The sequence below is a fragment of the Liolophura sinensis genome, chromosome 6 (assembly GCF_032854445.1).
Source record: "Liolophura sinensis isolate JHLJ2023 chromosome 6, CUHK_Ljap_v2, whole genome shotgun sequence".
Classification (NCBI taxonomy): Eukaryota; Metazoa; Mollusca; class Polyplacophora; order Chitonida; family Chitonidae; genus Liolophura; species Liolophura sinensis.
The window spans coordinates 72,467,791-72,493,089 of NC_088300.1; the positions used below are offsets into that span (position 1 = coordinate 72,467,791).

General features: G+C 38.9%; 1 protein-coding gene across 1 annotated transcript in view; it reads left to right on the forward strand.

Moving 5' to 3' along the window:
* LOC135467537 (uncharacterized) overlaps window positions 1-25,299 on the forward strand; it is a 58,166-nt gene that overhangs the window by 17,635 nt on the left and 15,232 nt on the right. Inside the window, exon 2 of the mRNA XM_064745309.1 lies at window positions 17,542-17,729. Coding sequence (XP_064601379.1) covers window positions 17,542-17,729 — 188 coding nt within the window. The remainder of the gene's footprint in view (window positions 1-17,541; window positions 17,730-25,299) is intronic.

The window sequence follows — 25,299 nt, forward strand, 5'->3', positions numbered from 1 at the left end:
ATTAGAGCTCAGACATATTGGTTCCACCACCCCCTGGCACGCGCAGAATCTGAGATCGAGACAGGATAACCTGTTGAATTGACACTTTCCATGCTGACAGTGCTATTGTCTGAAGAACCGATCACTTGCTTGATAATTCTGGTATGACCTGAATTCTGTATGTGCGTTTTTATCCAATTCCGGAAAGCCGTCGTCAGTTAATTGACACCCCAACTAGCTGACGAATCGTTCAGCATACACTTTGTATTCAGTGACTTAGGTATGTTAGAAAAGGAGACAGTTAATGTTTTCATTTCGTGAGATACATTGTCAGATATCGTAATAATGTAAGTCTTTTGTAAACAGAGATAGAAATAAGCCCATCGCAGTGCCCCTGTACTTCTGAAGCCAGTAATATCTTGTCATAAAGAGCGCACAATTACTAAAAATACTCTGAAGTGGACTTTGAACCATTCTGCAACCACTAATTGTAATGGAAATAGTTTGTGTGCGACAACAAAGGTAAAAGCTAACATAAAAGAGGATATAGAAATTCCGACGTAAGGAGATATATTCGTAAAGGTCATAAATAACTTTTTTAGCGATGGAACAAACGCACTACCTGTCGGAATGACACTTTGCATCTTGACATTCAAATAGATGAGTATCAAGCAAAATCAGTTGAATTGTAATTTCTATTATTCGTCAGTCAAAAACGTTACAATCTTTTATACGTCTTTTCCTCTGGTCATAAGAAAACTATCTCATGTGCCAGTCAATCAATCAATAAATGAAAGACAACAATCAAGCAACGACGAGGAACTTCTCCTTTCTCATTATGACTAATTGAATGAATCGAGGAATGCACGAGCCATGCAGTCAACCAAATAAATAATCAAGCTGGGATCAGCGGCTAATTTGCTTCTGCGTGTCATCATTTATGCAATATTTCAGTCAAGCAGTCAAACATTCAATGATTCAATTTATCACCAAAATTCAAGGAAGGTGGATGAAGGCCGGTTTTCGTATCGCATGATTGTTTATCACCGCTCAGTAATTTCTGTAAATGACAATCTCATGTTGTTTGTCTGTATATTCAGCAGTATGTCGGTCATGGCATGTCAGTGCCCCTTTGGGACGGGCCGGGTTTATACTGCCGACACTTGACGCAGCCTCTCTGGAACACCAGAGACACCAGACACGACGTCCCGGCCAGTCACATCGTGTTATCCTAAATGTTAAAATCCGCTCTATATATCTAAAGGGATGGGGGAAACAATGTTCCGTAAATCAATCCATGTGTTGATTATAAATGCGATCTAACATTCTATCATCCGTTGATTTATTCAGTCATCCTTTCCAGCGGTGGCACGTACTTGTACCTAACAGAATCAGTCGTGTACAAGCTGAACCTGTCATCCAGGTTGACAGTGATACACCTGTATCAATCCGAACGAAGCGGAGATTAACGTTGAGCAATCTAGACTTCTAATCATCCACCATAAGCATGATTGTTTGATAAAACCGGAGATTGCAACACACTCCATGGCATGGAATAAATTTTCGTTATGTAATTCCATAATCAGAGATAAAATGAATGTGTTAAATCAGGCGAGTTATTATGAAGACGTAAAAGTCTAATTATAAAATTCATACAAGACATATACGATACCCTCAGTTTCATTACATGACGCACTTATTAATATGACAATCTTGATCCGCTTGTCGAGATAAGAACCTTAGACAGTTAGCCTACCTATAGATCTACTCAGCGAATAGAAATCATTTCAATTTGTCACGTAGATATATCGTCTGCTGGGAAATGCTCAACTCCTAATCGAGTTTGTCTGGCCTATTACTGTTTTCAATTGACTTGAGTCACGTTAATCTGTGGCAGCAGTAAACCTTCGCCGGTTAATTTGTTTTAAGTCACGCTAAGGCATTAAACATGAGCTCTAAATGTGTATGCGTGAAGTCTTATATGATTTTACAACCACAGCGGTGTTACTCAAGCCAGATGTTTTCCAGTCATCTGCACAAAAGGTTGAAAACGTCTGATTACATGGTTTAACCGTTCATGCTTGTAACTCCCAATCAGCATAATCATCATGATTTGTTTATTTATTTGATCCTTCTCAGTGTTTAATTTATACTATACCGATCGTTTTATGGGTGGATGAAATCGGAGCGCCCAGGGTAAACCACCGCCCTTAGACAAGTTACTGACGAACGACCAGTAGAGCGTATTTGATCACTAATTGTCATCAAAGGTCTAAGAACAGTAAGAGCCGAAGACTTCACAAAATCACTTTCAAAAATCATCGTAATCGTGCTGATGTGGTTGTTTTATCACCGTGTAACTTTGTCGAAATGTTAGAATTAGAGCTACATGTGACACATTTGTCAGCCATCATACATCGCTGTTCTGCCTTTTCTCAAAGTGTACATAAAGTCCAAACTGTTTAACAATTAAACATATACCTATGACACTATTCAGCATGCCCTGTATATTATATAGACGATCTTTGTATAATGGCTATATGTATCGCCCAACAATTGGTCAGTCAAGACAGAGCTAATCCCACTGTTTTGTTTTCACAAAATAAACCATTTCGTGCACATTTTCAATATCTAAATCTTGATCACTAAATCACGTATACCGAATTCTCTCTATACCTGATTCAAACCAGAGCCCAGTTTCACAAAGACATTCGCACATATAGGACGGCAAAAATATCCTATGACAAATGTACGATAAAAAAATACCATAAACCGCTTTGTGAAACAGGCCCCAGTACCGGATTCTCTCCATACCTGACAAACTCCAGGACTCATGGAAGAGACAGCAATACAGTACCGGATTCTCTCCATACCTGAACAAACCCGGGGACTTATAGAAGAGTAATGCAGTACCGGATTCTTCCCATACCTGACAAACCCCGGGACTTATAGAAGAGTAATACAGTACCGGATTCTCTCCATACCTGACAAACCCCAAGGCTCATGGAGGAAAGAGTAATACAGTACCGGGTTCTCTCCATACAAGACTAACCCGGGGACATGTTGAGGAAAGAGTAATACAGTACCGGATTCTCTCCATACCTGACAAACCCCGGGACATGTGGAGGAAAGAGCAATACAGTACCGGAGTCTCCCCATACCTGACAAACCCGGGGACATGTGGAGGAAAGAGCAATACAGTACCGGAGTCTCTCCATACGTGACAAATCCCGGGACTTATGGAAGAAAGAGTAATACAGTACCGGGTTCTCTCCATACCTGACTAACCCGGGGACATGTGGAGGAAAGAGTAATACAGTACCGGATTCTCTCCATACCTGACAAACCCCGGGACATGTGGAGGAAAGAGCAATACAGTACCGGAGTCTCTCCATACGTGACAAATCCCGGGACTTATGGAAGAAAGAGTAATACAGTTCCGGATTCTCACCATGCGTGACAAACCCTGGGACTTATGGAAGAAAGAGTAATACAGTACCGGATTCTCTCCATACCTGACAAACCCTGGGACTTATGGAAGAAAGAGTAATTCAGTACCGGATTCTCTCCATGCGTGACAAACCCTGGGACATGTTGAGGAAAGAGTAATACAGTACCGGATTCTCTCCATACCTGACTAACCCGGGGACATGTGGAGGAAAGAGCAATACAGTACCGGAGTCTCCCCATATGTGACAAATCCCGGGACTTATGGAAGAAAGAGTAATTCAGTACCGGATTCTCTCCATACGTGACAAACCCCAGGACTTATGGAAGAAAGAGAAAATAAAATACACGGTTCGATCCACAAACCTGAAATATGAAACTAATATATAGTTCATTTCTGACTAGTGAGTGAACCCAGTGATTGGTTAGTTTATGCAATTCTGTGCAGTGTTATAAGCCACTGCAGCTTAAAACAACCCACAGATAGTTATCAGGGCGATAAATCAATAAAAATATCATAGATTCAGTAGAACCATTTCGTCTCGCATCATCTCAAGTGCAATAGGTGCGTACTTGGGAATTTCAACGAGAAAAAATACTTGTTCAATGAAACATATATAATTTAAAAGAAACTTTCGTTTATAACCATGCCCATTCGTGAACGGAAGGAAACATCAAACATTGTCGATCTTCAAATTGTGAAAATTTCGGTCAAATTACTACAATCAATTTCTACCCTGAACTGCAATTTTTCATGACAATGTGTGATATAATAACGAGTAAACGTGCTCTATTATATTATAATAATGACAATGGTTTATTTACAAAGTTTGTCAGTTGTAATAATTAATTCATCACTGTCTGCTTTAATGAAGTTAGATTATATCTTTACCTCCATGTGCGGGAGCAAATTATGGCTTGAATACTTAATGAGGATCAGTCTTCTGTCATAAAATCAATGCAAATTGGACAATTCTTTTAACGGTTTATCGGTCACCCAATCTAACCACATAAAAGCTTGTCTTTCACCTCGAGGTCCCAGCGGCCTTCTGAATTAAGTGTTTAAAACGAAGCTTATGCCTTTCATTCACTGCACATATCTCTACATGTGAAGTTTGCTAATAAGAACGTGGCCGAAATACATCATGATTTTTAAAAAAAATTCAATATTAACTGTTGTTTGGAGGTTGAAATTAATGATGTTCAGTGGAATTAGACGTGAAATAGTGTGTGGAACTCGTTGTGCCTTTCTATACTAGTACATAACAACGTCTTCTGGGCGAAGAGGACATTGACTGCAAATCCGAGGACTGCAATGACAACACTCCCAAATGCCACTGTTAAGGACATTCAACATAAACTCTTACATCTGATCGCTCTGATCAAAGAGGTCTCGTGCTCAAATCCATCTTCCGCCGATTAGGCTGCGACTTTAAGTCAGGAGATTTGACGTGGTACCTAAATAAATAAATAAATAAATAAAATAAAACCTCCCCAAAACAGTGAGATTTTCAACAAGTTTGAATTTAACATTGCAATGATAGGTAACCGCTTTTAATGGCATGGGAGAGACTTGGTCAGTGATCAGCACTCGGTCAGGGTTGATGCCTGTGCTAGCTCAGGGTAATATAGAACTAATCGTGCACTTACCGCTCTGATGTAAAGCAACTGATGCTTACGATGGCAAAGCAGAAATAGACACTTAAGGCACTGTTGTGAAACAATTAAGGGATGCTGATACTGGCTCATTGGTCAGGCAAAAATATACACTGTAATTTAACGATATGAAAACAATCAAGAGATGCTTGCACTAGCTCACTGGTTAAGCAAAAATTCATACACTTATGGCACTGATGTAAAACAAGGAATGCTTACGCTAGCTCATTGATAAAGCAGTAGTAGACACTTAAGGTACTGAAAGGAAAAAGGGATGCTTGCACTAGCTCACTGGTAAACCAGAAATAGACTCTTATGGCACTAATGTGAAAGAAGGGATGCTTGATAAAGCAAAAACAGACACCCATTTGGCACTGATGTAAAACAAAGGATGCTTACACTAACTCACACTAGCGGAAGTAGGCACTTAGGGCACTGAGGTAAAACAAGGGAGACTTGCACTAGATCACTGGTAAAACAGAAGTAGAAATGCCTGTAGCACTGATGTGAAACAAGGGATGCTTACAACAGCTCATGGTTAGTTCAGCGCCAATTTATTGGTCTAATTCATGTGGTCCTCATTTAATAAAAAATTGTTATATAGGCGGACTAGGTGAGAACAATCCAAACGTGAAGACACCAGGAGAGACACCTCTTGGAGTCATGTGTACACGGATACCCATCAGTGACTGAGACATCAGACAGTGTGGACGTGAGTCTTTCCACATGAGTGACCTCTGAGAAGATTCCTCTATACTTCATGCCCCTTCCCACTTGACAAGAACTATACGGTCGCCTCGTCCCGGTAGCTCTTGTACTCATCAGCCTTGTGTGAGGTTCAGTTGTAAGCTAATCTAGAGGATTATCATCGGAGTTCATATCTATATATCTGAAGAACGTGTAACGATTTTCAGGGATCCATTAAAAGTCTGGTTATAATAACACAAGCCAGGGTTATACATCTTCTTTCAGGATTTATGACATGTTATCTTTGACTCAGATGACTAAAGCCTTGGCTCGCTGCAACTATCAGGACGCATGAGGTCGAAGGTTCAAATTCAGCTTGATGTTTTGCTTACGACTTTAAGTCCAGTGGCTTTCCCGGTACAAGAAGCTGAGGGAAGTCAATGGTTTTCACCGGACACTCTGGTTTCCTACACAAAATCCGACTGTTCTGTTGGCACCTGCATCTCTACTAGTACTTACCTCATTGTATATACTTCTTTGTTGATATCTTGAAAAAATGTTACTTATAACAACGAAATATAGCTATACGATTTATTTGATTTTTTTTGATTGGTGTTTTACCCTGTACTCAAAAATATTTCACTTATACGACGTCGGCCGGAATTATGATAGAGAAAACCGAGCAGAGCTCGGACGAAATCCATAGGTTGAGCTGCACTTGAACTCCCAGCGACCAGCGATATATATATATATATATATATATATATATATATATATATATATATATATATATATATATATATATATATGGTTTAATGGCAGACCCATTCTAACGAATGATTTCTGCCATAGCTCAGCCATTAGTATCAGTAGGTACATGTATGTACTATAATAAGCATAAGCATACACACACATATGTATACTACACACAATTTTTTCATGTCTGGGTTTGTCTCAGTAAATACACACCGCCAAACATTCAAATATGAATGACTAAACAACATAACTCTTGAGGAGGGATATTCACGGAGTCACACCATAGTTTGTCACACCATAGTTTGGGGTTGACACAGAGGGTCAAACAATAGACAAACAGTCATGGATTAACAAAGGTTAACATAAAATGCTTACTGAGGTGTCACAGCCTATTACAGCTCTTACATGGTGGAAATGGTGGGGTAATACAACCTTGTGTAACAAGCTTATCAGCGCCAGAGTTTTAATAGATATCTTCAGCACGAAGCTTAAACGGACGAGGAACTTTCGTATTATCCTCGTAGAGGACATCGTAGACAGAACCCAACACGGCAGATGCCGAATTACTCCTACTGGACTTAAGCTTAACAACATACTTTAGAGTACGGAATTGTCATCTAATATACAACGGCCATTCTTTACACAAAATCTGGAGGACATTAAGGGGCGATGTTCTCAGAGCAACTGTACATACCCGTAAGGCAGTGCAGAATCTAATTGAACAGAATCTGACTTCGACTTCAAAGAAACACGCACCGAACCATATGCTTCGTAGCAGTAATCTAAGCGGGATCTTATCAGTGCTCTGTAAAGTAAAAGCAAGGTGGACTTGTCAGCTCCCCATGATTTACCTGAAATACAGCGCATCAAATTTATAACCTTCTGACATTTAGTAAACACCATGCTGATGTGATCAGACCAAGTTCGAAGATCATACCCAATTATTTAAATTTACCAGACACTTTAACCACACTGCCACCTAGATAGAGAAGTGGTGTATAATTCGGCCGCCTTCTAGTAAACATCACACATTATGTCTTGTCGTCAGCAAATAAAGAGCGCTCGGGATTTGGGTTTATAACTGAAGGTAGATCATTGATGGCCAAGTTGAATAAAGCAGGTGACAGAACACTTCCTTGGGGCGTACCGTTCATAATTGGGACAGGATGTGAAAAATCTCTTCCAATCCTTACTCTTATAGATCGGTTGGACAAAAAACTTTTTACCCAGCCCAACATCTTACCCCCTATGCCAATGGCTTGCATTTTCACCGGCAGGCCTTTTCTCCACAACATGTCATACGCCTTTTCTATATCCAAAAAAACTGCAAGAACATATTCTTTATTGATAAGCGAGCGTCTTATTGTATTCTCTGGTGTAATGAAATGATCAGTAGTGCATCGGTTCTTTCTGAACCCACTTTGGACAGGCGACAACAAACCATTTTTATCTAAAAACCATGTAAGGTGAGAGTTTATCATTTTCTCCATAAATTTGCACATTATTGATGTCAAAGCAATAGGACGGTATGATGAGAGTAATGAAAGATTCTTACCAGATTTAGAGACAGGAATAACCACAGACCTTTCCAGGAAAGAGGTAGCTGCATGTTTGTCCAGATGGTATTATACAGTGTGAGTAGAACAGAAAGACATTGATCTGGAAGATTCTTCCATGGATTGATGGATAAACAATCCATCTTCGCCTGGAGACGAGTCTTTTGACGTATGAAGCGCCTGCTTAAGCTCAAACAGAGAAAAGTCCTCATTAATTGGCATGTTATCAAAAGCATTGTTGTCAAACTTACACTTTTCCTCTACTTTATGTTCATGAGTCAGAAAATCAGCAGAATAGTTGTCTGAGCTAGATAAGTAGGAAAAACTACTAGCCAAAAGGTTACATTTTTCAACATTGGTGATATATTGGTTACCATCACAAGTGAGAGTAGGCACACTGTTAGATATTATTACAGCACCGTTAAGAGAAGATGGGGCGACTCGAGGAGAGGGGAAAGACGAAAGGAGCCCGAGAAAAAATATAGGATTTGGACTTAGCACATGACAATTCGGAGCTAGATTAAACTAAGCATCGATCAATCTAAACTTAACTTAGCTACTAGAAGCCGAAGCTGTGATCAGGCCGGGCTAGGCCCTGTGAACAACAGGTGTGCACAGTACAACAGCAACGTAAACAACCAACAGAAACAGTCAAATCCAGAACAAATACGAAGTTTTCCCAACAACTAACTATGTAAACAACTTATTTATCACATATACACACTGAGACATGAGACAAACCCAGATTTAAAGAGACCAAAACCTGAAATTTAGTCAAATTTTCTCTGAGCAGCCAAAATCGTGTCAGCTATGCCAAGGGCTGATAGCTTCCCTCACCTCCCAGCAACCGTAGCTATACTAAACAATGTTTCTGTTATAATAATGATGATTATTTTTACCAGATCTCAAGTTAAGTCGAAACAAGGAAACAGATCTATTTTGTAAAATCTCACATATAAAACGCTTTGTAAACAAATCAATATTAAACAGTCTGTCAACGACTATTTCTTTGTCATTCAGATTACAAGAAATGACATTTTCCTTCTCTAAAACAAGCGTTGTAATAACTATGAACGGATTACAAAACTTCCTGAAGAGAATCTAATTGTATAGGTTATGCCTTCGTGTGGATTCCTCCTTATCGGGCAGATCCGTTAACAACAAAGAAACTGTTACCCAAGAGAAATCCGCTGTTAATTTAAGATCAAGGCGAGGGATGAATTCATAGAAAGTTAATTGCAGAGGCGTCTAAATGTGTGACGAAGTCCGGAGTGTAAAACAAGTCTTGATTCACTTACAAATTACTATTAGGCAAACATCTCAAAAATTTAAAGATATTGTAGAAAAGAATGGAACTGAAAGACATGCCGGTCATTCTTAGAAACAGGCACCCGGATGCGAATAATAATAATTGCTATTATTCAAGCTGAACATACGACACCTCCGCGCATTCATCCCTGCTTGATGTTCACAGGAACTTAATGATAAAGGTTAATATAGTTAAATAAGTTACGGTGAACAATAATTGACCTAAGCTTTAAAAAATGGGTACACCTTGTGGTTTGTGGTCTGTGGGAAATACTAATTAGCTTCCGGAAATCCACGTTCATTCGGTACTTCATTGGCAGGTATTTTAACACTTTAAAATCCCAGTGAATATACCTGAGGGGCTACTTCATTAACATGTGATCTTTTCATAATATCAACATGTCTCATGAGAGACACACCCAGAAGGAACGGTGACTGTCCTAGAGCAATGCGTTCTTACACTTCATCAACGTGAAAATATAATTTTCATGTCATTCAGTAAATGAATAGCGCGCACTTAAATTTAGTTAATGACTCTTTTTTTCGACCACTTACAGGTTTTTGTTTCCAAACCACCATTACATACAGCGCTTCTACCATCCTTTCACACATTCCTAATTATATATGGAAACAGGCGAGTGTAAAAATACGGCCCTACATGATGTCACACCACGTGTAAAATCATCCAGCAGATAAGACTGTGACTGTGAACTCCACATCAAGTGTTTTCCAACTGTCAACAGAATGTTTTTTGGGGACAGAAGGGTTTCCCAGCGTGGTATCAAATGGTTACTCTTTTCTTGTGACCGAAAGTTTTGCTATAGATTGCTATATGGTTAACTATGAGAATGGCATAAACTAAATTAACGACATTTAAACAATTGACTTTTTAGCCGATAAAGTTGTCCTAGTGAAATGGGTCCGCTAAAGCACACATCTCTTAATGTACAATTATTCAGTCTACATCTATAGATATGATGTCCCCGATAAAAGTGTCATCGTCAACAAAAGGACTTAATGTCTCATATCTACGCCACCTGAGCCAACTTCTATGTCATTGTCACTACCAAAAAGCCAAAACGTGATCTTTTGTTTTGCGTATTTGTCATACACTTTCTATAAATAGGCAATGTTCCTTACTCCCGCCAAAGGTTAACTTTAAAACAGCCCAGAAACAAAGAACACAAGGTTTATATTTCCTCCTCTGCCCCAATCTTCTGGGTTCGCTATAGTCAGATTTGAAGACCTACAGTGTAGTGATCAATATACATGCAGATACATAATTCCCAGTCACTTCTCGTTCTTATTGTCATGATTTATCAGCATTTACTTTATACAAACATGGCATGAAATTTATGCTGCGGTTAGAAATCTCCAGCTTCTGAACAGACGAACATTTAACGATAACAAATAATCTTAATGAAAATGTTAGGCTAGTGCTAGCGCCTGGTTATAAACTAAAGGTTTTATAGTTTAAGGAAATAACGTTTGCCTGACGTGTTTTTGATCGCTTTTAATTACTGTATTAATATAATTAAGTTAGTGTAAGGTGCAGAACATAAGAAATCTTGCCATTCTCATAATAAAGCAACTGCAGGAGGAAATGTATCTCGTGCAACTGTTGACAAATCCAATGCAAGGGGTTGTTCGTGTTCTTTGTTTGAACAGTTATTGCTTGTTTTAAATGTCTGTAGTTACATCTTGTTAATCAAATCAATCTGAAAGTCTGGGTAGAGGGGCTAGGCGGGGTGGGTTGTACGTGGCTAATCTTTATGTATACACATCAATAATGGGAGTGAAACCCTGACAGGGACAAGTAACGGCATTTGACTTAGAATGAACAAGATTCCGGATTTCACCGGCTATACGTGTGACCATTTCCCAAGTATGTAGCACAACGCCCGCGTTGATCTGGTTTTACTCTCTATGCTGTAGACTTGTTATATTTTATTTACTGGGCGTATAAACTGGGCAACAGTCACCCACTTTCTTCAGTAGCGTCCTTTACTGTGTTACCTTTCTTGCTTAAGTCACAGCTCTTACGTGATAGGCCACCATTCTGTAGTATTCTGACCTTAAAGTTATGTTGTCACAGAATTGAATATTAAACGACTGAGGCTGGAAGACAGAGGCCCAGACGGCACTTTGACGGAAGGTTTGTAGCTCTTCTTTGAGCTTCATGGATGTATTGGGATGGTAAGAGTTACAAATGAAGTAGTTTAGTTGGATGCTCCTGAGAAGTGCAATGAATGAATGATGTGGCCTTGTGAAAGTGTGGAAGAGGTCCAGAGAAACGTCTTAGGTTAATGATGTGGTCTCGTAAGGCTGTCTCGAGGAGTGTATACGACTCTAGACATGTTCGAGGTACGTTAGTATAGGGGCCTTGAAGGCGTATCAGATGAATGCCGCATTCACATGCATATCGCATTTGAAACTAGGACAAACCCTGTTTCATACGATTTCTAGCGTTCAACAAATCGCTTCGTGAGAAAGCGGCTTAAGAAAAGAATTTTATCCGACTGAAGTAGCTTACTAGACAGGTACAGCTCATCATTGACCCGTCTTTCTGTATCAATGACGTTAGTAAATATGGAGACCTGTAGCACGTGACTTCCAGTATGGAAGAAGACGTTGAGCTGAAAGTGTGCATGTGTGACCATATCAGTATTGCTTTACACCTCCGTATGTTTGCATCAGCCGTATAGCTAGTGCTGATACGTACAACCATACATGTGGTGTTGATTTGTTTGTTTGTTTGATTGGTGTTTTACGCCGTACTTGTGGTGTTGATGCATAACCGTATAAATGTATACTTGTAATCGTATGGCTGGTGTGGAAAAGAGGTGTTGATAAATTACCTTGCTGTTGATTCTTATGCTGCGTAGCCGTGTAACTAGTGTCAATACGTAGCTGTATAGATGATGTCCATACATAGAGGCATAGCTCGTGTCCTTGCATAGAAATATGGCTTTTGTTGATACGTAGCGGTACAGTTGGTGTTGATACATACCTGAATAGCCTTTGTTTATTCGTATACGCACAGGTGTTGATACGTAGCCGTGGTACTGCTATATTGCCGTTAGTCCATATAACATTCTACACCGTCCATCAGTGCACAGTGTGATCAACATGATGTTGCCATATGACAATTGTGTCTGATATATTTAATTTGTTTTTTTTTTAAATATGGCTAGTGACAAGTGTCATGTTGAAGTAGACTTGACATAGTGGATTCTCAATATCCTGCAGTATTAGGCTGCTTAAGCACATTTCCCCCTAATGGTATACATACATTTAGCTACGCTAGGAAAACTCTTCACTGACAAAGCGACACTTAATTGGTTTTTTTTTTGTTAACTTTGATGTCTCCATGTCTTGGATTTGTCTGAAGTAATGGCTTTAGTTTGGTAGAATTTACGAGCTGGAGTTTTGTTGGTCACATACCGTTTTGATGTGCCGATAGTCTGTCCTGAATTGCTCAAGTGCAGTGTAAGTGTTAGCAGCTATCTTGTCACAAGTCACAGGTAAGGCTTTGAGATTGCCGTAAAAGGCAGATCTTATCGCTGCGGGAAACAACAAAGGTCTTTCTGTTGATCGTAATAAACTCCCAGACATCATATATCTGCTCCTAGCTGGGACATGAATGTCGCATCCATTTACTTTTAATTTATTTAACACATGTTGTGTTTCAATTTTAATTCTTGATTTGCTCGTATAGCTGGTTCGTAAGTACACATATACATACGTTTAGTAACTGACAAAAAGCCATGATTAAAGAAAGGCTGTCTGGGCTGATATACTCATCTGGTTTGATCTTAAGTAATCTCTGTGTTTTGTGATGCCTTTTGAAGATAACAAATTTGTAGATAAAAGAGACAGGCGAAGAGGGAAAAAAAACAAGGAAACCTGGGGAGTTCTCGATATCAGCTGACTGGTGGTAAAACGCTGCAAGTGTATTGTAGGCAGCGCGAGCTCTCGTCAGGGGCTTGACTAAGCGCTTATAAAGGAGACAGACGTGCAGCCGAGCGCGTTTAGACTGTCTCTAGCCCCCGTCGGTCGACCACGTGCCTGCTTATACCGCTATGAACAAAGGCATAATGCAAACATGGATTTTAATATCAGTAATGCTTGCCTGCTGCATGGAATACGTAAAACCCGCGACAGGTAAGAGTCCTTTGATTTCGTTTTGAAAAATGTCATTTGTAAAGTTTTTTAAAAATTAAATTTAACTGTTAATATGCACACAGATGGTGTCAAAATTATATTCTTAAATTTAGTTACCCATCTTATAAAATTAGCAGTCTGCCAGCAACCTGCGGATGGTGGTGGGTTTTCCACCGGGCTCTGCCCGGTTTCCTACCACCATAATGTTGGCCGCCGTTGAATAAGTGAAATATTCTTGAGTACGCAGTAAAACACCAATCAAATAAATAAATAAATAAATATAAAATTAGCATATGCTATAAGAGGGATTTTTTTCTTAAAAGATTTTTTCTTGCATTGTACACGCTATTATACCTCGTTTTATTTTAATGTTTATTTCATGTCGCGACGCTTAGAGTTTAAAATACATGTATTGTATAGAACACGTTTTTCATAAACCTTGGGGTCAGTGATAGCTTAACAAGTACCTGGAGGCACCCATGTTTACCTTAAACTTATTACAATGTCGGTTCTTAATTAAACAAGCGGTCGGTAACGTTGGCTCTGATATAGAGTTTGACAGAAGGACTGTCTCGGCCCAGAACCTCTCAAGCATGCAGTTAGCAGCAGGTTAGATTAGCCACTAATTCAAACTCCACGGCCTTCAATCTTCATCTCCAAGCCAGAGTTATCATATATATATAAATATATATTTTTACCATAAACTAACATTTATTAATAGACGTATAGGAGAGTATGAGGAACGTCCCATGGACACAACCCCATTGTGATGTATAGTTTCAAGGCCGTTCCGATACTATTTAGATCAGGGTTTTTTTTTCTGTGCAGAGTTGGTTTTTAAAAGACGAAAGAATTTATGTGAGATAAGATTAGTTAGTTGATATCGTTCAATTGTTACAACACGCATCCATTGTGAATGCGTTTATATGAAGAAGATGAAGAATGCAGTGTAGCTTTTGTGCATATCCTCAAATAGCCTGGTAGTGACTACGAAACTCAGGTGTAGTAAACCTGAAGCATATACCTGAAGACAATTTGTACAAAGCATTATGTTGTTCAATCTGCATCGAAATAGGTGGCGATTTCTCTGGCTATGCGGCAGAATAAACTCGGTTCTTTTCGAATAATATTTAGTTACAGTTACGGTGTTGTGTGGTTCACAGGCTGTCACATTCGACAGTCCCTGACCATTGCAGATGAACAACTGTTTATTACGACTTATTGTCTTAGATGTTCTAATAACATGTAATAATACCGTGCACCCCCACATACCCATGTATGCAACGGAAGGATAATGTCCCTGGGTGTGACTTTATATAACATGCTTGTTGGATAGTACCTGTTTTGCCTAGATTGCAGGCAATGTTGAAGGTTGTCGCATTTTGTTTGGTAATAGCTGTAATGATGATGGTATCTGTTGAATTCAATGCTTGTAGGTTTGGGAGTGAATTTGGGACGCAAACAACCCAATCACGTTGTAGGCATTGCAGGCAGATAAAGTTGTGCTTATTGATTGTTGTTGAACGCCATGCTCAAGAATTTTTGACTTACACGATGGCGGCCAATATTTTTAAAGCAATGGATAAGTGGTATGGTCAGCTGAGACTTCTTGGTGGAGAAAGCAATATTTCCCACCTGATAGATTAGTGTTAGCCAGCTTTAAGGGACATTATTTTGTGCTCAGCTTGCTTCCCGCTCTGATTTTCTTTTCTTGCCAGAAGCATCCAGTGACTTGAGAATCCATCATCTAGGTTGATGGCATGAAAGTGGTACAAACTGTAACATTTGAGTCAAAGGCTAGTTCCATATGCTTGAGGCAGTTGTATTGAAGGACAACCGTCAAAAGAGACTTCATTAGTCTTATCTATGGTAACATTATGATAAATGGTATCGTCCCATATCTCTGCACCTAACTGAGACGTCAACAGAGACATTAAACCTCAGGTTGAGGTATGCAGCTTGGTACAGCATTGTGTATACACATTGTAGTACTTGTCCTACAGCACTTGAACAACATACTAGATCAGGAAGCAAAACGTGAGCGGGATTTTAAGAAAAGTCTCATGTACTCCATCAATTTGTATACAGAGTGTCAATCTATAGGTTGCCCTAATTTGGCTATGTAGTGATGATATCCCGTGTTTCAAACTTCCTTCTCTACATGTAAGTTTTCCTTAAGAATATTTAATAATTATGCGTCACTCAAGCTTACATCATTGAGTTTATGCGATCATTATGCATGTACTGTCCCGATAGTGGCTTGAAACCTGAGATATCTGATATGACAAGAAGACTTTAATGTGTAATAATATGGCAGAGACGGGAGGTCACCGACGACGACACACTAGGCTAATATTTCACGAACATTTGTGCAGGAATAATTGGTGGTCGATCGTGGCATCGCGGCTGAGATGTTTCTCTTTGATTGGCCGGTCACGATCATATGGCTAATTCCAAGGCCGAAAATCTGTGCGACAAATGTGAGAAATTTGGTTCAACTCGCCGATGGTTTGCTCCAGACACTTCGGTTTCCTTCACCCATAAAGATTGCCATCGTGTAAGCGAAACATTTTTGAGTACCCCTTTAACCTCGAACTAATCAAATCCGTGAAATTTCTAAACTATTCAAGATATGTTTGTTTAGAATTTGTTGATATACTACCATTTGGAATTTGGCTGAATCACACGCCTGCCTTTTGATGCACCATTTAGGCCGTGGCTAAACTACTACATGACATACTTTTGATGCACCATTTAGGCCGTGTCTAAACTACTACATGACATACTTTTGATGCACCATTTAGGCCGTGGCTAAACTACTACATGACATACTTTTGATGCACCATTTAGGCCGAGGCTAAACTACTACATGACATACTTCTGATGCACCATTTAGGCCGTGGCTAAACTTCTACATGACATACTTTTGATGCTCCATTTAGGCCGTGGCTAAACTTCTACATGACATATTTTTGATACATCATTTAGGCCGTGGCAAAACTTCTACGTGACATACTTTTGATGCACCATTTAAGCTGAGGCTAAACTACTACATGACATACTTTTGATGCACCATTTAGGCCGTGACTAAACTTCTACATGACATACTTTTGATGCACCATTTAGGCCGTAGGCTAAACTTCTACATGACATACTTTTGATGCACCATTTAAGCCGTGGCTAAACTTCTACATGACATACTTTTGATGCACCATTTAGGCCGTGGCTAAACTTCTACATGACATACATTTGATGCACCATTTAGGCCGTGACTAAACTATTACATGACATACCTTTGATGCACCATTTAGGCCGTGGCTAAACTACTACATGACATACCTTTGATGCACCATTTAGGCCGTGGCTAAACTTCTACATGACATACTTTTCATGCACCATTTAAGCCGAGGCTAAACTTCTACATGACATACTTTTGATGCACCATTTAGGCTGAGGCTAAACTTCTACATGACATACTTTTGATGCACCATTTAGGCTGAGGCTAAACTTCTACATGACATACTTTTGATGCACCATTTAGGCCGTGGCTGTACATGGCGTTCTTTGAATGCACCATTAGACTAAAGTTCCAGGTAACATTCTTCTGGGTCACCACTTGGCTGACCATCGTATTCGAGGCTTTTCATACATAATTTCATCATAATGGCTCAACTATTTAAATGCCAGACTTTGGATGCACCGTTCAACTTTTATGATTGAACGTCAACAGGCTACTTTGTCCAAGTTTGTTTCGGTGCACCTTTGGTGTCTTCTTAAATAATCTGATTTTGAATAAATGTTGAACAAAATGACTACAGTTAATTGATTTGGAGCGATAATTGAAAATGTGAAGACGTATGAAGTGAACAAAATCATAGCGTATGGATTCTCCAACGTACACAGTTTTACGGGTTACAGTTTACTGTGTATTTTATTGTGTAATGTTGTTTAATTTACTTTCACCTTTTTTTTTTTTTGATGAATGCAGTGGTCGCCGAGACAAGTTCCATCAACATCCAAGAGGGCTTTCCGGAGGAGCTCCACGTATCGCTGTATATCGACGACAATAGGCCCATGCACATGCGCCTAAAGAGGAGCAGCACGCTGGATTCAAATGTGCCGCTCTTTGTCATATGCAATGGCTCACTATTCGAGAAGAACGGCACGAATGATTTGGTAAGATCTGATAACACATAGTAGAGGTAGAAAAAAGTCACGATTCAAATTAAAATACATTATGAACTTATCCAGGTCAATCAGACATGGACTGGGGTCCCGGTGTAAATATCCCCGTTACGACTGGGTCATGTCACCTACAACCGGTTTGGTAGCGGAGCGTGGGACTAGCACTGACCTAGGGCACAAAGCCAGTTCACTTCCGCGCAGAGGTAATAATCGGCATTAGTTCGATGATTATCAGATATGTATTTTTTAAAATTTATTTGTGCATTGACAATGGATTTATTGTTCCCTTTTTCTGCGAGTTAACTGTTTATTAAATTAGAATGAAGATAATTAGAGAGATTAAATGCAGATCGTTGATAGCAAATAACACATCGTAAGTGAACATAAAGCGCTTGCCCTGAGGCGGTACATGTACCAAATTTCCATTTATGATTGTAGATCAAAGTGACCATAGACGTTAATTCACTCATTCCAATGGCCTTTAAATAGATACAACCAATACGGTCACTGTGAGCCCATGCTGGCTTCCTCTCCGGTCGTAAGTGGGAATGTCTTGCAGCAATCTGAGGATGGTCGTGTGTTTCTCACGGGTTTACACCCACCATAATACTGGCTGCCGTCGTTTAAATGAAATATTCTTATTTACAAATAAATAAATAAATAATTAATTACGTTAATCAATTATGAACATTCACATTTTTTTAAAGCTCACGGGTGTATCTCTTTAATACCTTGATATTTCTTATTCAGTAAAAGTTTGTCATATTCTGTACTTGTACTTACGTTTTACACCCTCTTTCACGGTCTAACCTACATAGTTTTCCTGTTTGGGCATTTCATTCATAAATATCGCGTCCGGTTAGTCACGTGGATTTTCTAGATGAGTCTCGGGTATCTCCATTGGATATCCGTCAATGTCCACCGCTTGATGCTATTCTCAGATCGCCATGGACCGATATCTAATCACCACATCTTAAAATAGATAAATAAGGTTAATATAGGGATTGCCCCAAGGAAAAGTGTGTCAGGATTAACTTGCCCGAGCGAGAACTTGCGGCGATGATGTGAGAGCAGTACACGCGGATCAAATGTGAATGGCCACAGGCTGGCTTTACAGTAACACTCTGTGACAAAAGCCTTACACAATTAAGTCTCGGAATTTGATTCAGAGACATCCAATTGTCCACACAACTCAACAAGCCAAAAATTATAAAACAGCACTATTGTGTCATTTGATATTGAAGCAATCGTTCATTAGAAAGGCCAAAAATACCGTCGATAAAAACAATGTAATACCCTTGATATTACATGTCCATCTATCAGCACAAGGCTCATATATTACATATACGTGTACACAGTTGCATAACACCCTGTAATAGACCCTGTTGATATTTCTCAGCAATATCGATGAAATACCGATGATTACATCATACTTTGCAAGCAGACTTAAATTAAATTACATCAATAAGTGTCTTTTATCTACACATTAATTATTAAATGCAGTTGTTCAATTCAGTTAGTTACTACGCCAGTACAAGTCACTTAACATACACCTCGGCAATCAACCAGTCATACAAACAGTCTGATAATTAATTAGTCAATAAATTAATAAAAAGAACATTTAGCAACAAATAGTCAATCAGTCACTGATACTCATACAGTCAGTTAACATTGTATGGAAGGAGTCAGTGAAACATGAATCAGTGTATTCCGTTAGCCCACTACTGACACAGTGGTAGGTATTAGGCTGTTAACATGAAAGCTGCAGTCAGACAGGACGTTCAACATGCAGTGAGGTAGTAGAGCACAATAGTGCTCCTACTTCATACCTGTTTTGTTCCATGTTTATGGTTGCGCTTAAGGAAAAGAATTGTTAATATTCCCTTTAAATATTGATGGTTTTAACTGTTGTAGCACGTGAAAATCGTACCCCTTTGAGGCTATTTAATTTTTATTCTTTGCCTTACGGACGGTGTCATAATTAGCAAGGTTCGTTGGGTAAAAAGAACTTTTAGATTACAAGTTCATCAATGTATCAGTTGAAAGCAGATAGCTGTGAGTAAATCAGCTGACAGCTTGTCATCAGACGCGCAAGCCCACTCATACTGTCATGACTAACGCGTGCATATACAACAAGGTTGGCAACGGTTTGCTCACACGAGCGGAACAATTAGTGCCCATGAACGGTCCTGTTGTTCATATTGAAAGCAAAACAAAAAAACAAAAATAAACACATGCCTCCACAGGGAGGTAGTGTGAGCATGCGGCAAGCCACAGGTTGGGATTTTCTCGTTCGGAGTTTGCTAGCCGTCCCTGGCTATTGTCTTAAACAATACTGCGATGTAATATGACCAATTACATGTAAGGTGCACCCACCTCTCATTCGCCCGAGGAGAGCTATTTTTGTCAAACGAGGGATGGAAATTTAAAGGCACGTGTTCGATGAACAACCTGTACACCACAAAACACACCTTCTGAATGGGACGCTGCATGTTAAACGTCACCTGCTGTGTTTAACCACAAGCAAGGGATGTGAATGATTCAAAGACACCTCTCTGGATTTGCATTTATTCGTTTGGATTAAATGTATTAATTAAAGACATGGAAACGCCAAGTGTTTCGATAGATTTTCGTAAACATGTGGGCGACATGCCCATCGGTAAAACATGACGTGTGCAATTTATACCCCATGACTTGTGGTAAAACAGTGGTCATAAAAACCGAGTCTTTGGACAAATGTATTTTCTAAATGTTAGGGTCCTTGAATCATTGAAATGTCCATGCGAGCAATCCCATTTTAATTACCTAATTATTCAAACATGTACTAAGGTATTATCCATATCATCAAAATGTGACAAAGCTCTTGTATATACAGGAATGGAAAAACTCACATGAAAATAGCACCTGTAAAGTAAACACTTGTTGATAATTACCAGAACCGAGAGCATTCACGTGTCCTCCTTTTATTGCCACGGGCTTTCTTCTCATAAAAAAGCTGATTTGTCAGTCAGATTATTTCTGTGTACAATGAGAAGTTCCGCTTCTTCCTTTGCTTCTGTGTTCACAGGATTAAATTGTGTCAGTGCCTCTGTTGTTTTAGTGGGTTTTCACGTGCAACACTCAACACTATAGAAGTGCCAAAACATGAAGCAAATGACTGGTTGTTTGACAAAGGTCGGTCTTATTCCTTGTGGTAAGACACTGATAATTTGGTGACACTTGAATTTCTACGCACATACGTTCGAACTCCTACTACTGCTTATAAGTTATGTTTTTAGTCCCCTGGTGCGTAGAATTCTGTCGGAATACTAATCTCATATTGCTGGAAAGTGGCAGATGGCTGTGGTGCCTCTCGAGTAGGGTTATAGTTGCATTTGCAGTAGACTTGTTAACACTTCACCACATGACGACCAAGTAGATAACTACAGTCCTGTAACTACATTAGCTACAGATGGCTATTTTACCATTTCACAGTATTGGGTTAAGATCTGATTGTTTATCTGAAATAGCTGTCGAGATTTTTATTAAGAGGAAGAAACCGTCTATGTCGGACTCGAAACACATCCAGACGGAGTGTTATCATGAAAACTGAGAGATTTTACAGGCAAAGCATGGTGTTTTATTATTTGGCCTTACAAGCACATCTACATGTGCGCCTTTACAGTTATCACTCAGACTCAGTCTGTGCAAGTTTAATCTTTAGCAACGAATTAATCTGGAACTTTGCTTCAATTTGTTTGGCAATTGTGTTTTTATTTTTAAACTTTTCTAGCCTAAATCATACTGCAAAAGCTTAGATACTCGAATAAACCGAGAACACGCAGTTTTTATTTGTCATCTTCAGCAGACGAAATACTGAATTCTCAGGTTTATTAATAAATGATAGAGGAATGGCCCAGTACACTTTTCACATTGTATTGTATTTTTGACAAGTACACGCTAAGGGTTGAATAGGGACACAAGTGTTGTTGTGCTATGTGCAACAGAGCAAAGCAAAACCTGCTTTAGAACTAAATCCTCATTGGATGAATCACGCCATAATTTCTGTGTAAACGTCCAATCAGAAATCCCGTCAATCAACCACCAAGTCCTATCTGTGGCCAAATTACGCGACCAGAAAAAAGCAGCTTGTAATATAGTGTTTGGATTACCTGACTGAGAACTGAGCCAGAGATAATCTCTTCTAAAGCACGTGTCATGGAATGATTAGTGAGCCAGACGACAACATTTGTCCAGGTACATACAACTTAATCAGCTGACACACGGTTAACCGTACTGAAATCTCTCTGAGCCACACATCTGGGGTTTAAATTCAAAGCATTCTCTTGATCTACTAATGACAACATAGTAATATTTGTCGCCTTTTAATAACAAGATAACTTTTCGAAGGAGTTTGCTTGCTCCTGTTTCATGTTTATCCTGTAGACAACTATAGGTGCTGTTTGGTGGCGATATTTTTCACTGGTTTTTCAAGCCCATAAACTGATCAGGTAGATTTACAGGCCATAAATGAATAAAAACTTTGCATCATGTAGAAAGAGAAAAATTCTAGGATAATGAAGAAAAGAAATTGAACGTTTCATTGGATAACCTATCTTGCATACGGGGCCTGGCCAGTCATATGGATTTTGCGATTGAAATTATTTGACATTAATAAGCGTATGATGTGACTCTTCACGAGACTGGAGTATCAAGATGGCTATATGAAATGTCCAGGTACAAACGCAGTAGATGCCAATCCCATTTCAGGATGGAGAAAATGTCGTTTTCCGACACCAAATAAACGAATGAAAAAAAATATCTATCTAATGTTCACATGTTACCGTTACAGTTAACAGCTGCTCTCAAAAACTCACATCCAAGTAGCCATGGATTTGTAACACTTGACCAGAGCATGGTTAAGAACATCTCTCGAAAACTAGCAACACATGCCCAATGTAATCGACCTGCCGATGGTCCTGATTTTCCCCTGGTTCTGCTTGGTTTCCTCCCTCCATATTGCTGGTAGCCGTCGTATATGTGAAATATTCTTGAATACGGCGTAATACACCAACCAAATAAATAGATAAATAAGTCTAATATAACGAGGTTGCTGCATATCTCCACCTACAGCGTGATGGTGCTCATTCAGTTGAACGGATTTGTTTTTTCAGTCATGAAAAGTCGGAGTAACAGCTAAAGTTCTACTACACGAAGAGCAAACGTTGCACTTCTGAGTAGTGTACATGATAATCAGGCGGTCTATATCCAGACGTATCACCCATTCTTTGAACTAAAATACAATAAATTTTTCATAACAAAATTATCCTGTGGTTTTAGTTACAAAGTGATGTAACCAGTTCGACAAATTTAATTCCATTTTCAGTTCATTTGACTGCAAGTTCGCTTAAAGTGTCACGTGATATTAATATTTGTTTGTTGAATGCCTTTGACTACCACGTAAACAGAGCATTAATCAAGTTTAATCATGGGTTTTCAAGGTCACAAACTTTCAGCTTAAAATCCATGGTCACAAGATTTTGTTCTTGTCGCCACACTAGCTAATTTATCTGAAAATGTGAAGTACATATAATTAGGGGTAGGGGTTGATTTGTGTTTTGCTTGTTCACATTCATCATCCGTCTTTGAAGTATGATAGCTTTAGGCATCTACGGATCTACAACCCAAACCTCAGGCCCATCGTTAATGTACAGACGGTCGTTTGGTCAAAGTTAATTCCTTGTCAGTAAATAATGATTAAGTTGTGTTATATTTTAATCATTATATTTTAAAAATTTTACAGATAACAAAGTTTCTATTTCCTTAAGAGATTTCTGTATATCTAAATAAAACTCTGTGAAACGTTTTGTGTTTTACTATCAAGCCTATTATATCATTATTTAACTTTTACCATTTTGGGTGAGAAATAGGACATGCTGCCAGTTCTACTTGTTTGAACTTTTTGTGGTGTCTTTAAACAATAACAATAATAATACCTACTGTCAAAATACAAATATACGTTTATTATTATTATCCGCGAATCTTCGCTAGGTTTATTTGTGCCAACATTAATCATGGTTAATTCATGTTTCTAATAAAAATGGGAAGTGCTGGAAGCATTTTAAGATTTATTAGTATATACATCATCAAAATATTTTTTGCAGTGTATCTGTCTATGTGTCCAGAGCTCGGTAGATATTACAGTACATAAAATGTCAAAACTGGTTTATTTATAACTTCATTGTGTTCATTTAAGCTTAGATAGATAAGAAGGTATAAGAAGCCAGATTGTAAAAATGTCAGACAGAGGTAAATAAAAAAAAAACACCAACCAAATCGTGTTTATGTTAATATTTGGTTAAATCTCCAAGGTCAAAGATCTGCAGTCAGTACATAGCATCAAATATCAAATAAAACATAAGACCATAAGTTTAACGTTAGTATGATGTGCATACCTGTATATCACACGTGAGGAAGTTTGTCGGAAACTTATCAAAGGTCATTGGTTTACTCCGGGCACATATCAAACTGACAGTTACCATGCAAGTGGGAATTTCTTGAGTGTGACCTTAACAAGGATCAAATGAGTATACGTCCCTACTTTACGTTGCTTTTTTGTTGAAATAGGGCAATGGCAATTTGACAAAATGAATACATAAGAGAGCCGTAAAATTACGGATAAATGTACAGTTGTGAAAAGATACCGTTGGGATTCAACGAGTGGAGAAGAAATCATCCGCAGAAGAAGGAGGCATGGACCTCCCTCTGTGTAGCAGGCTTCGTCCACTTCAAAGCCTTCTAATGCCCAGTTTCTTAATACCGCGACCTTTGAAAGTGGACTGTTTTATTCTTGTGTGTTAGTTTTTTCTACTTGGCGAACACATTTGAACAGCTGTACCATTATTTTAGGACAATTTATTGTAAGCCCTTTTGCTTCTTTCTCCCGAAACCAGATTGGTGTAACATTTCCCAGCAATCTCCGGATAGATTACATAGTTCATGCAAAATGTCAATACCCTTAGAAGTATATCTTTATAATTTTTGACCTAAATGCTAATGGAGGGCATTGATGGTCAGTACATATTAATTGTTAGATTAATTGTTAAGCTTTACCAGGCGTTCTTCTTACCCATTTTTTAAGACCAGCTAATTAATTTTACCCTGGTCACGTACTTACAGAGGTTTTCAATGTGAATCTGTCTTAATAAAGAAGACAATGTGGATATCCTAACCACTCACGCTTGACGCCGTCTTAATTACCTTCTGGTAAACCACCAGTGTACATGCCAACGATTACCTAAAAGGCCCGGAACAGACTCAAACGTATTGCTGTGATTGTCTTCCTATTTTACCTCTGTGTATGCAACTCAGCGTATCATCAATTAACTTTTGTAACAAGATCATAAAACTGTCAATGCTACAGCAAATGTCTTACATTGTTGCACTTCTACACTTGCCCGATGACGTTTACTTGATTAGCATTATTACTACAGCAGATATGTTACATTGTTGCACTTGTACTCTTTGTTTCCTCAGCAGATAAGTTACGTTACTGCACTTGTACAATTTGTTTCCTCAGCAG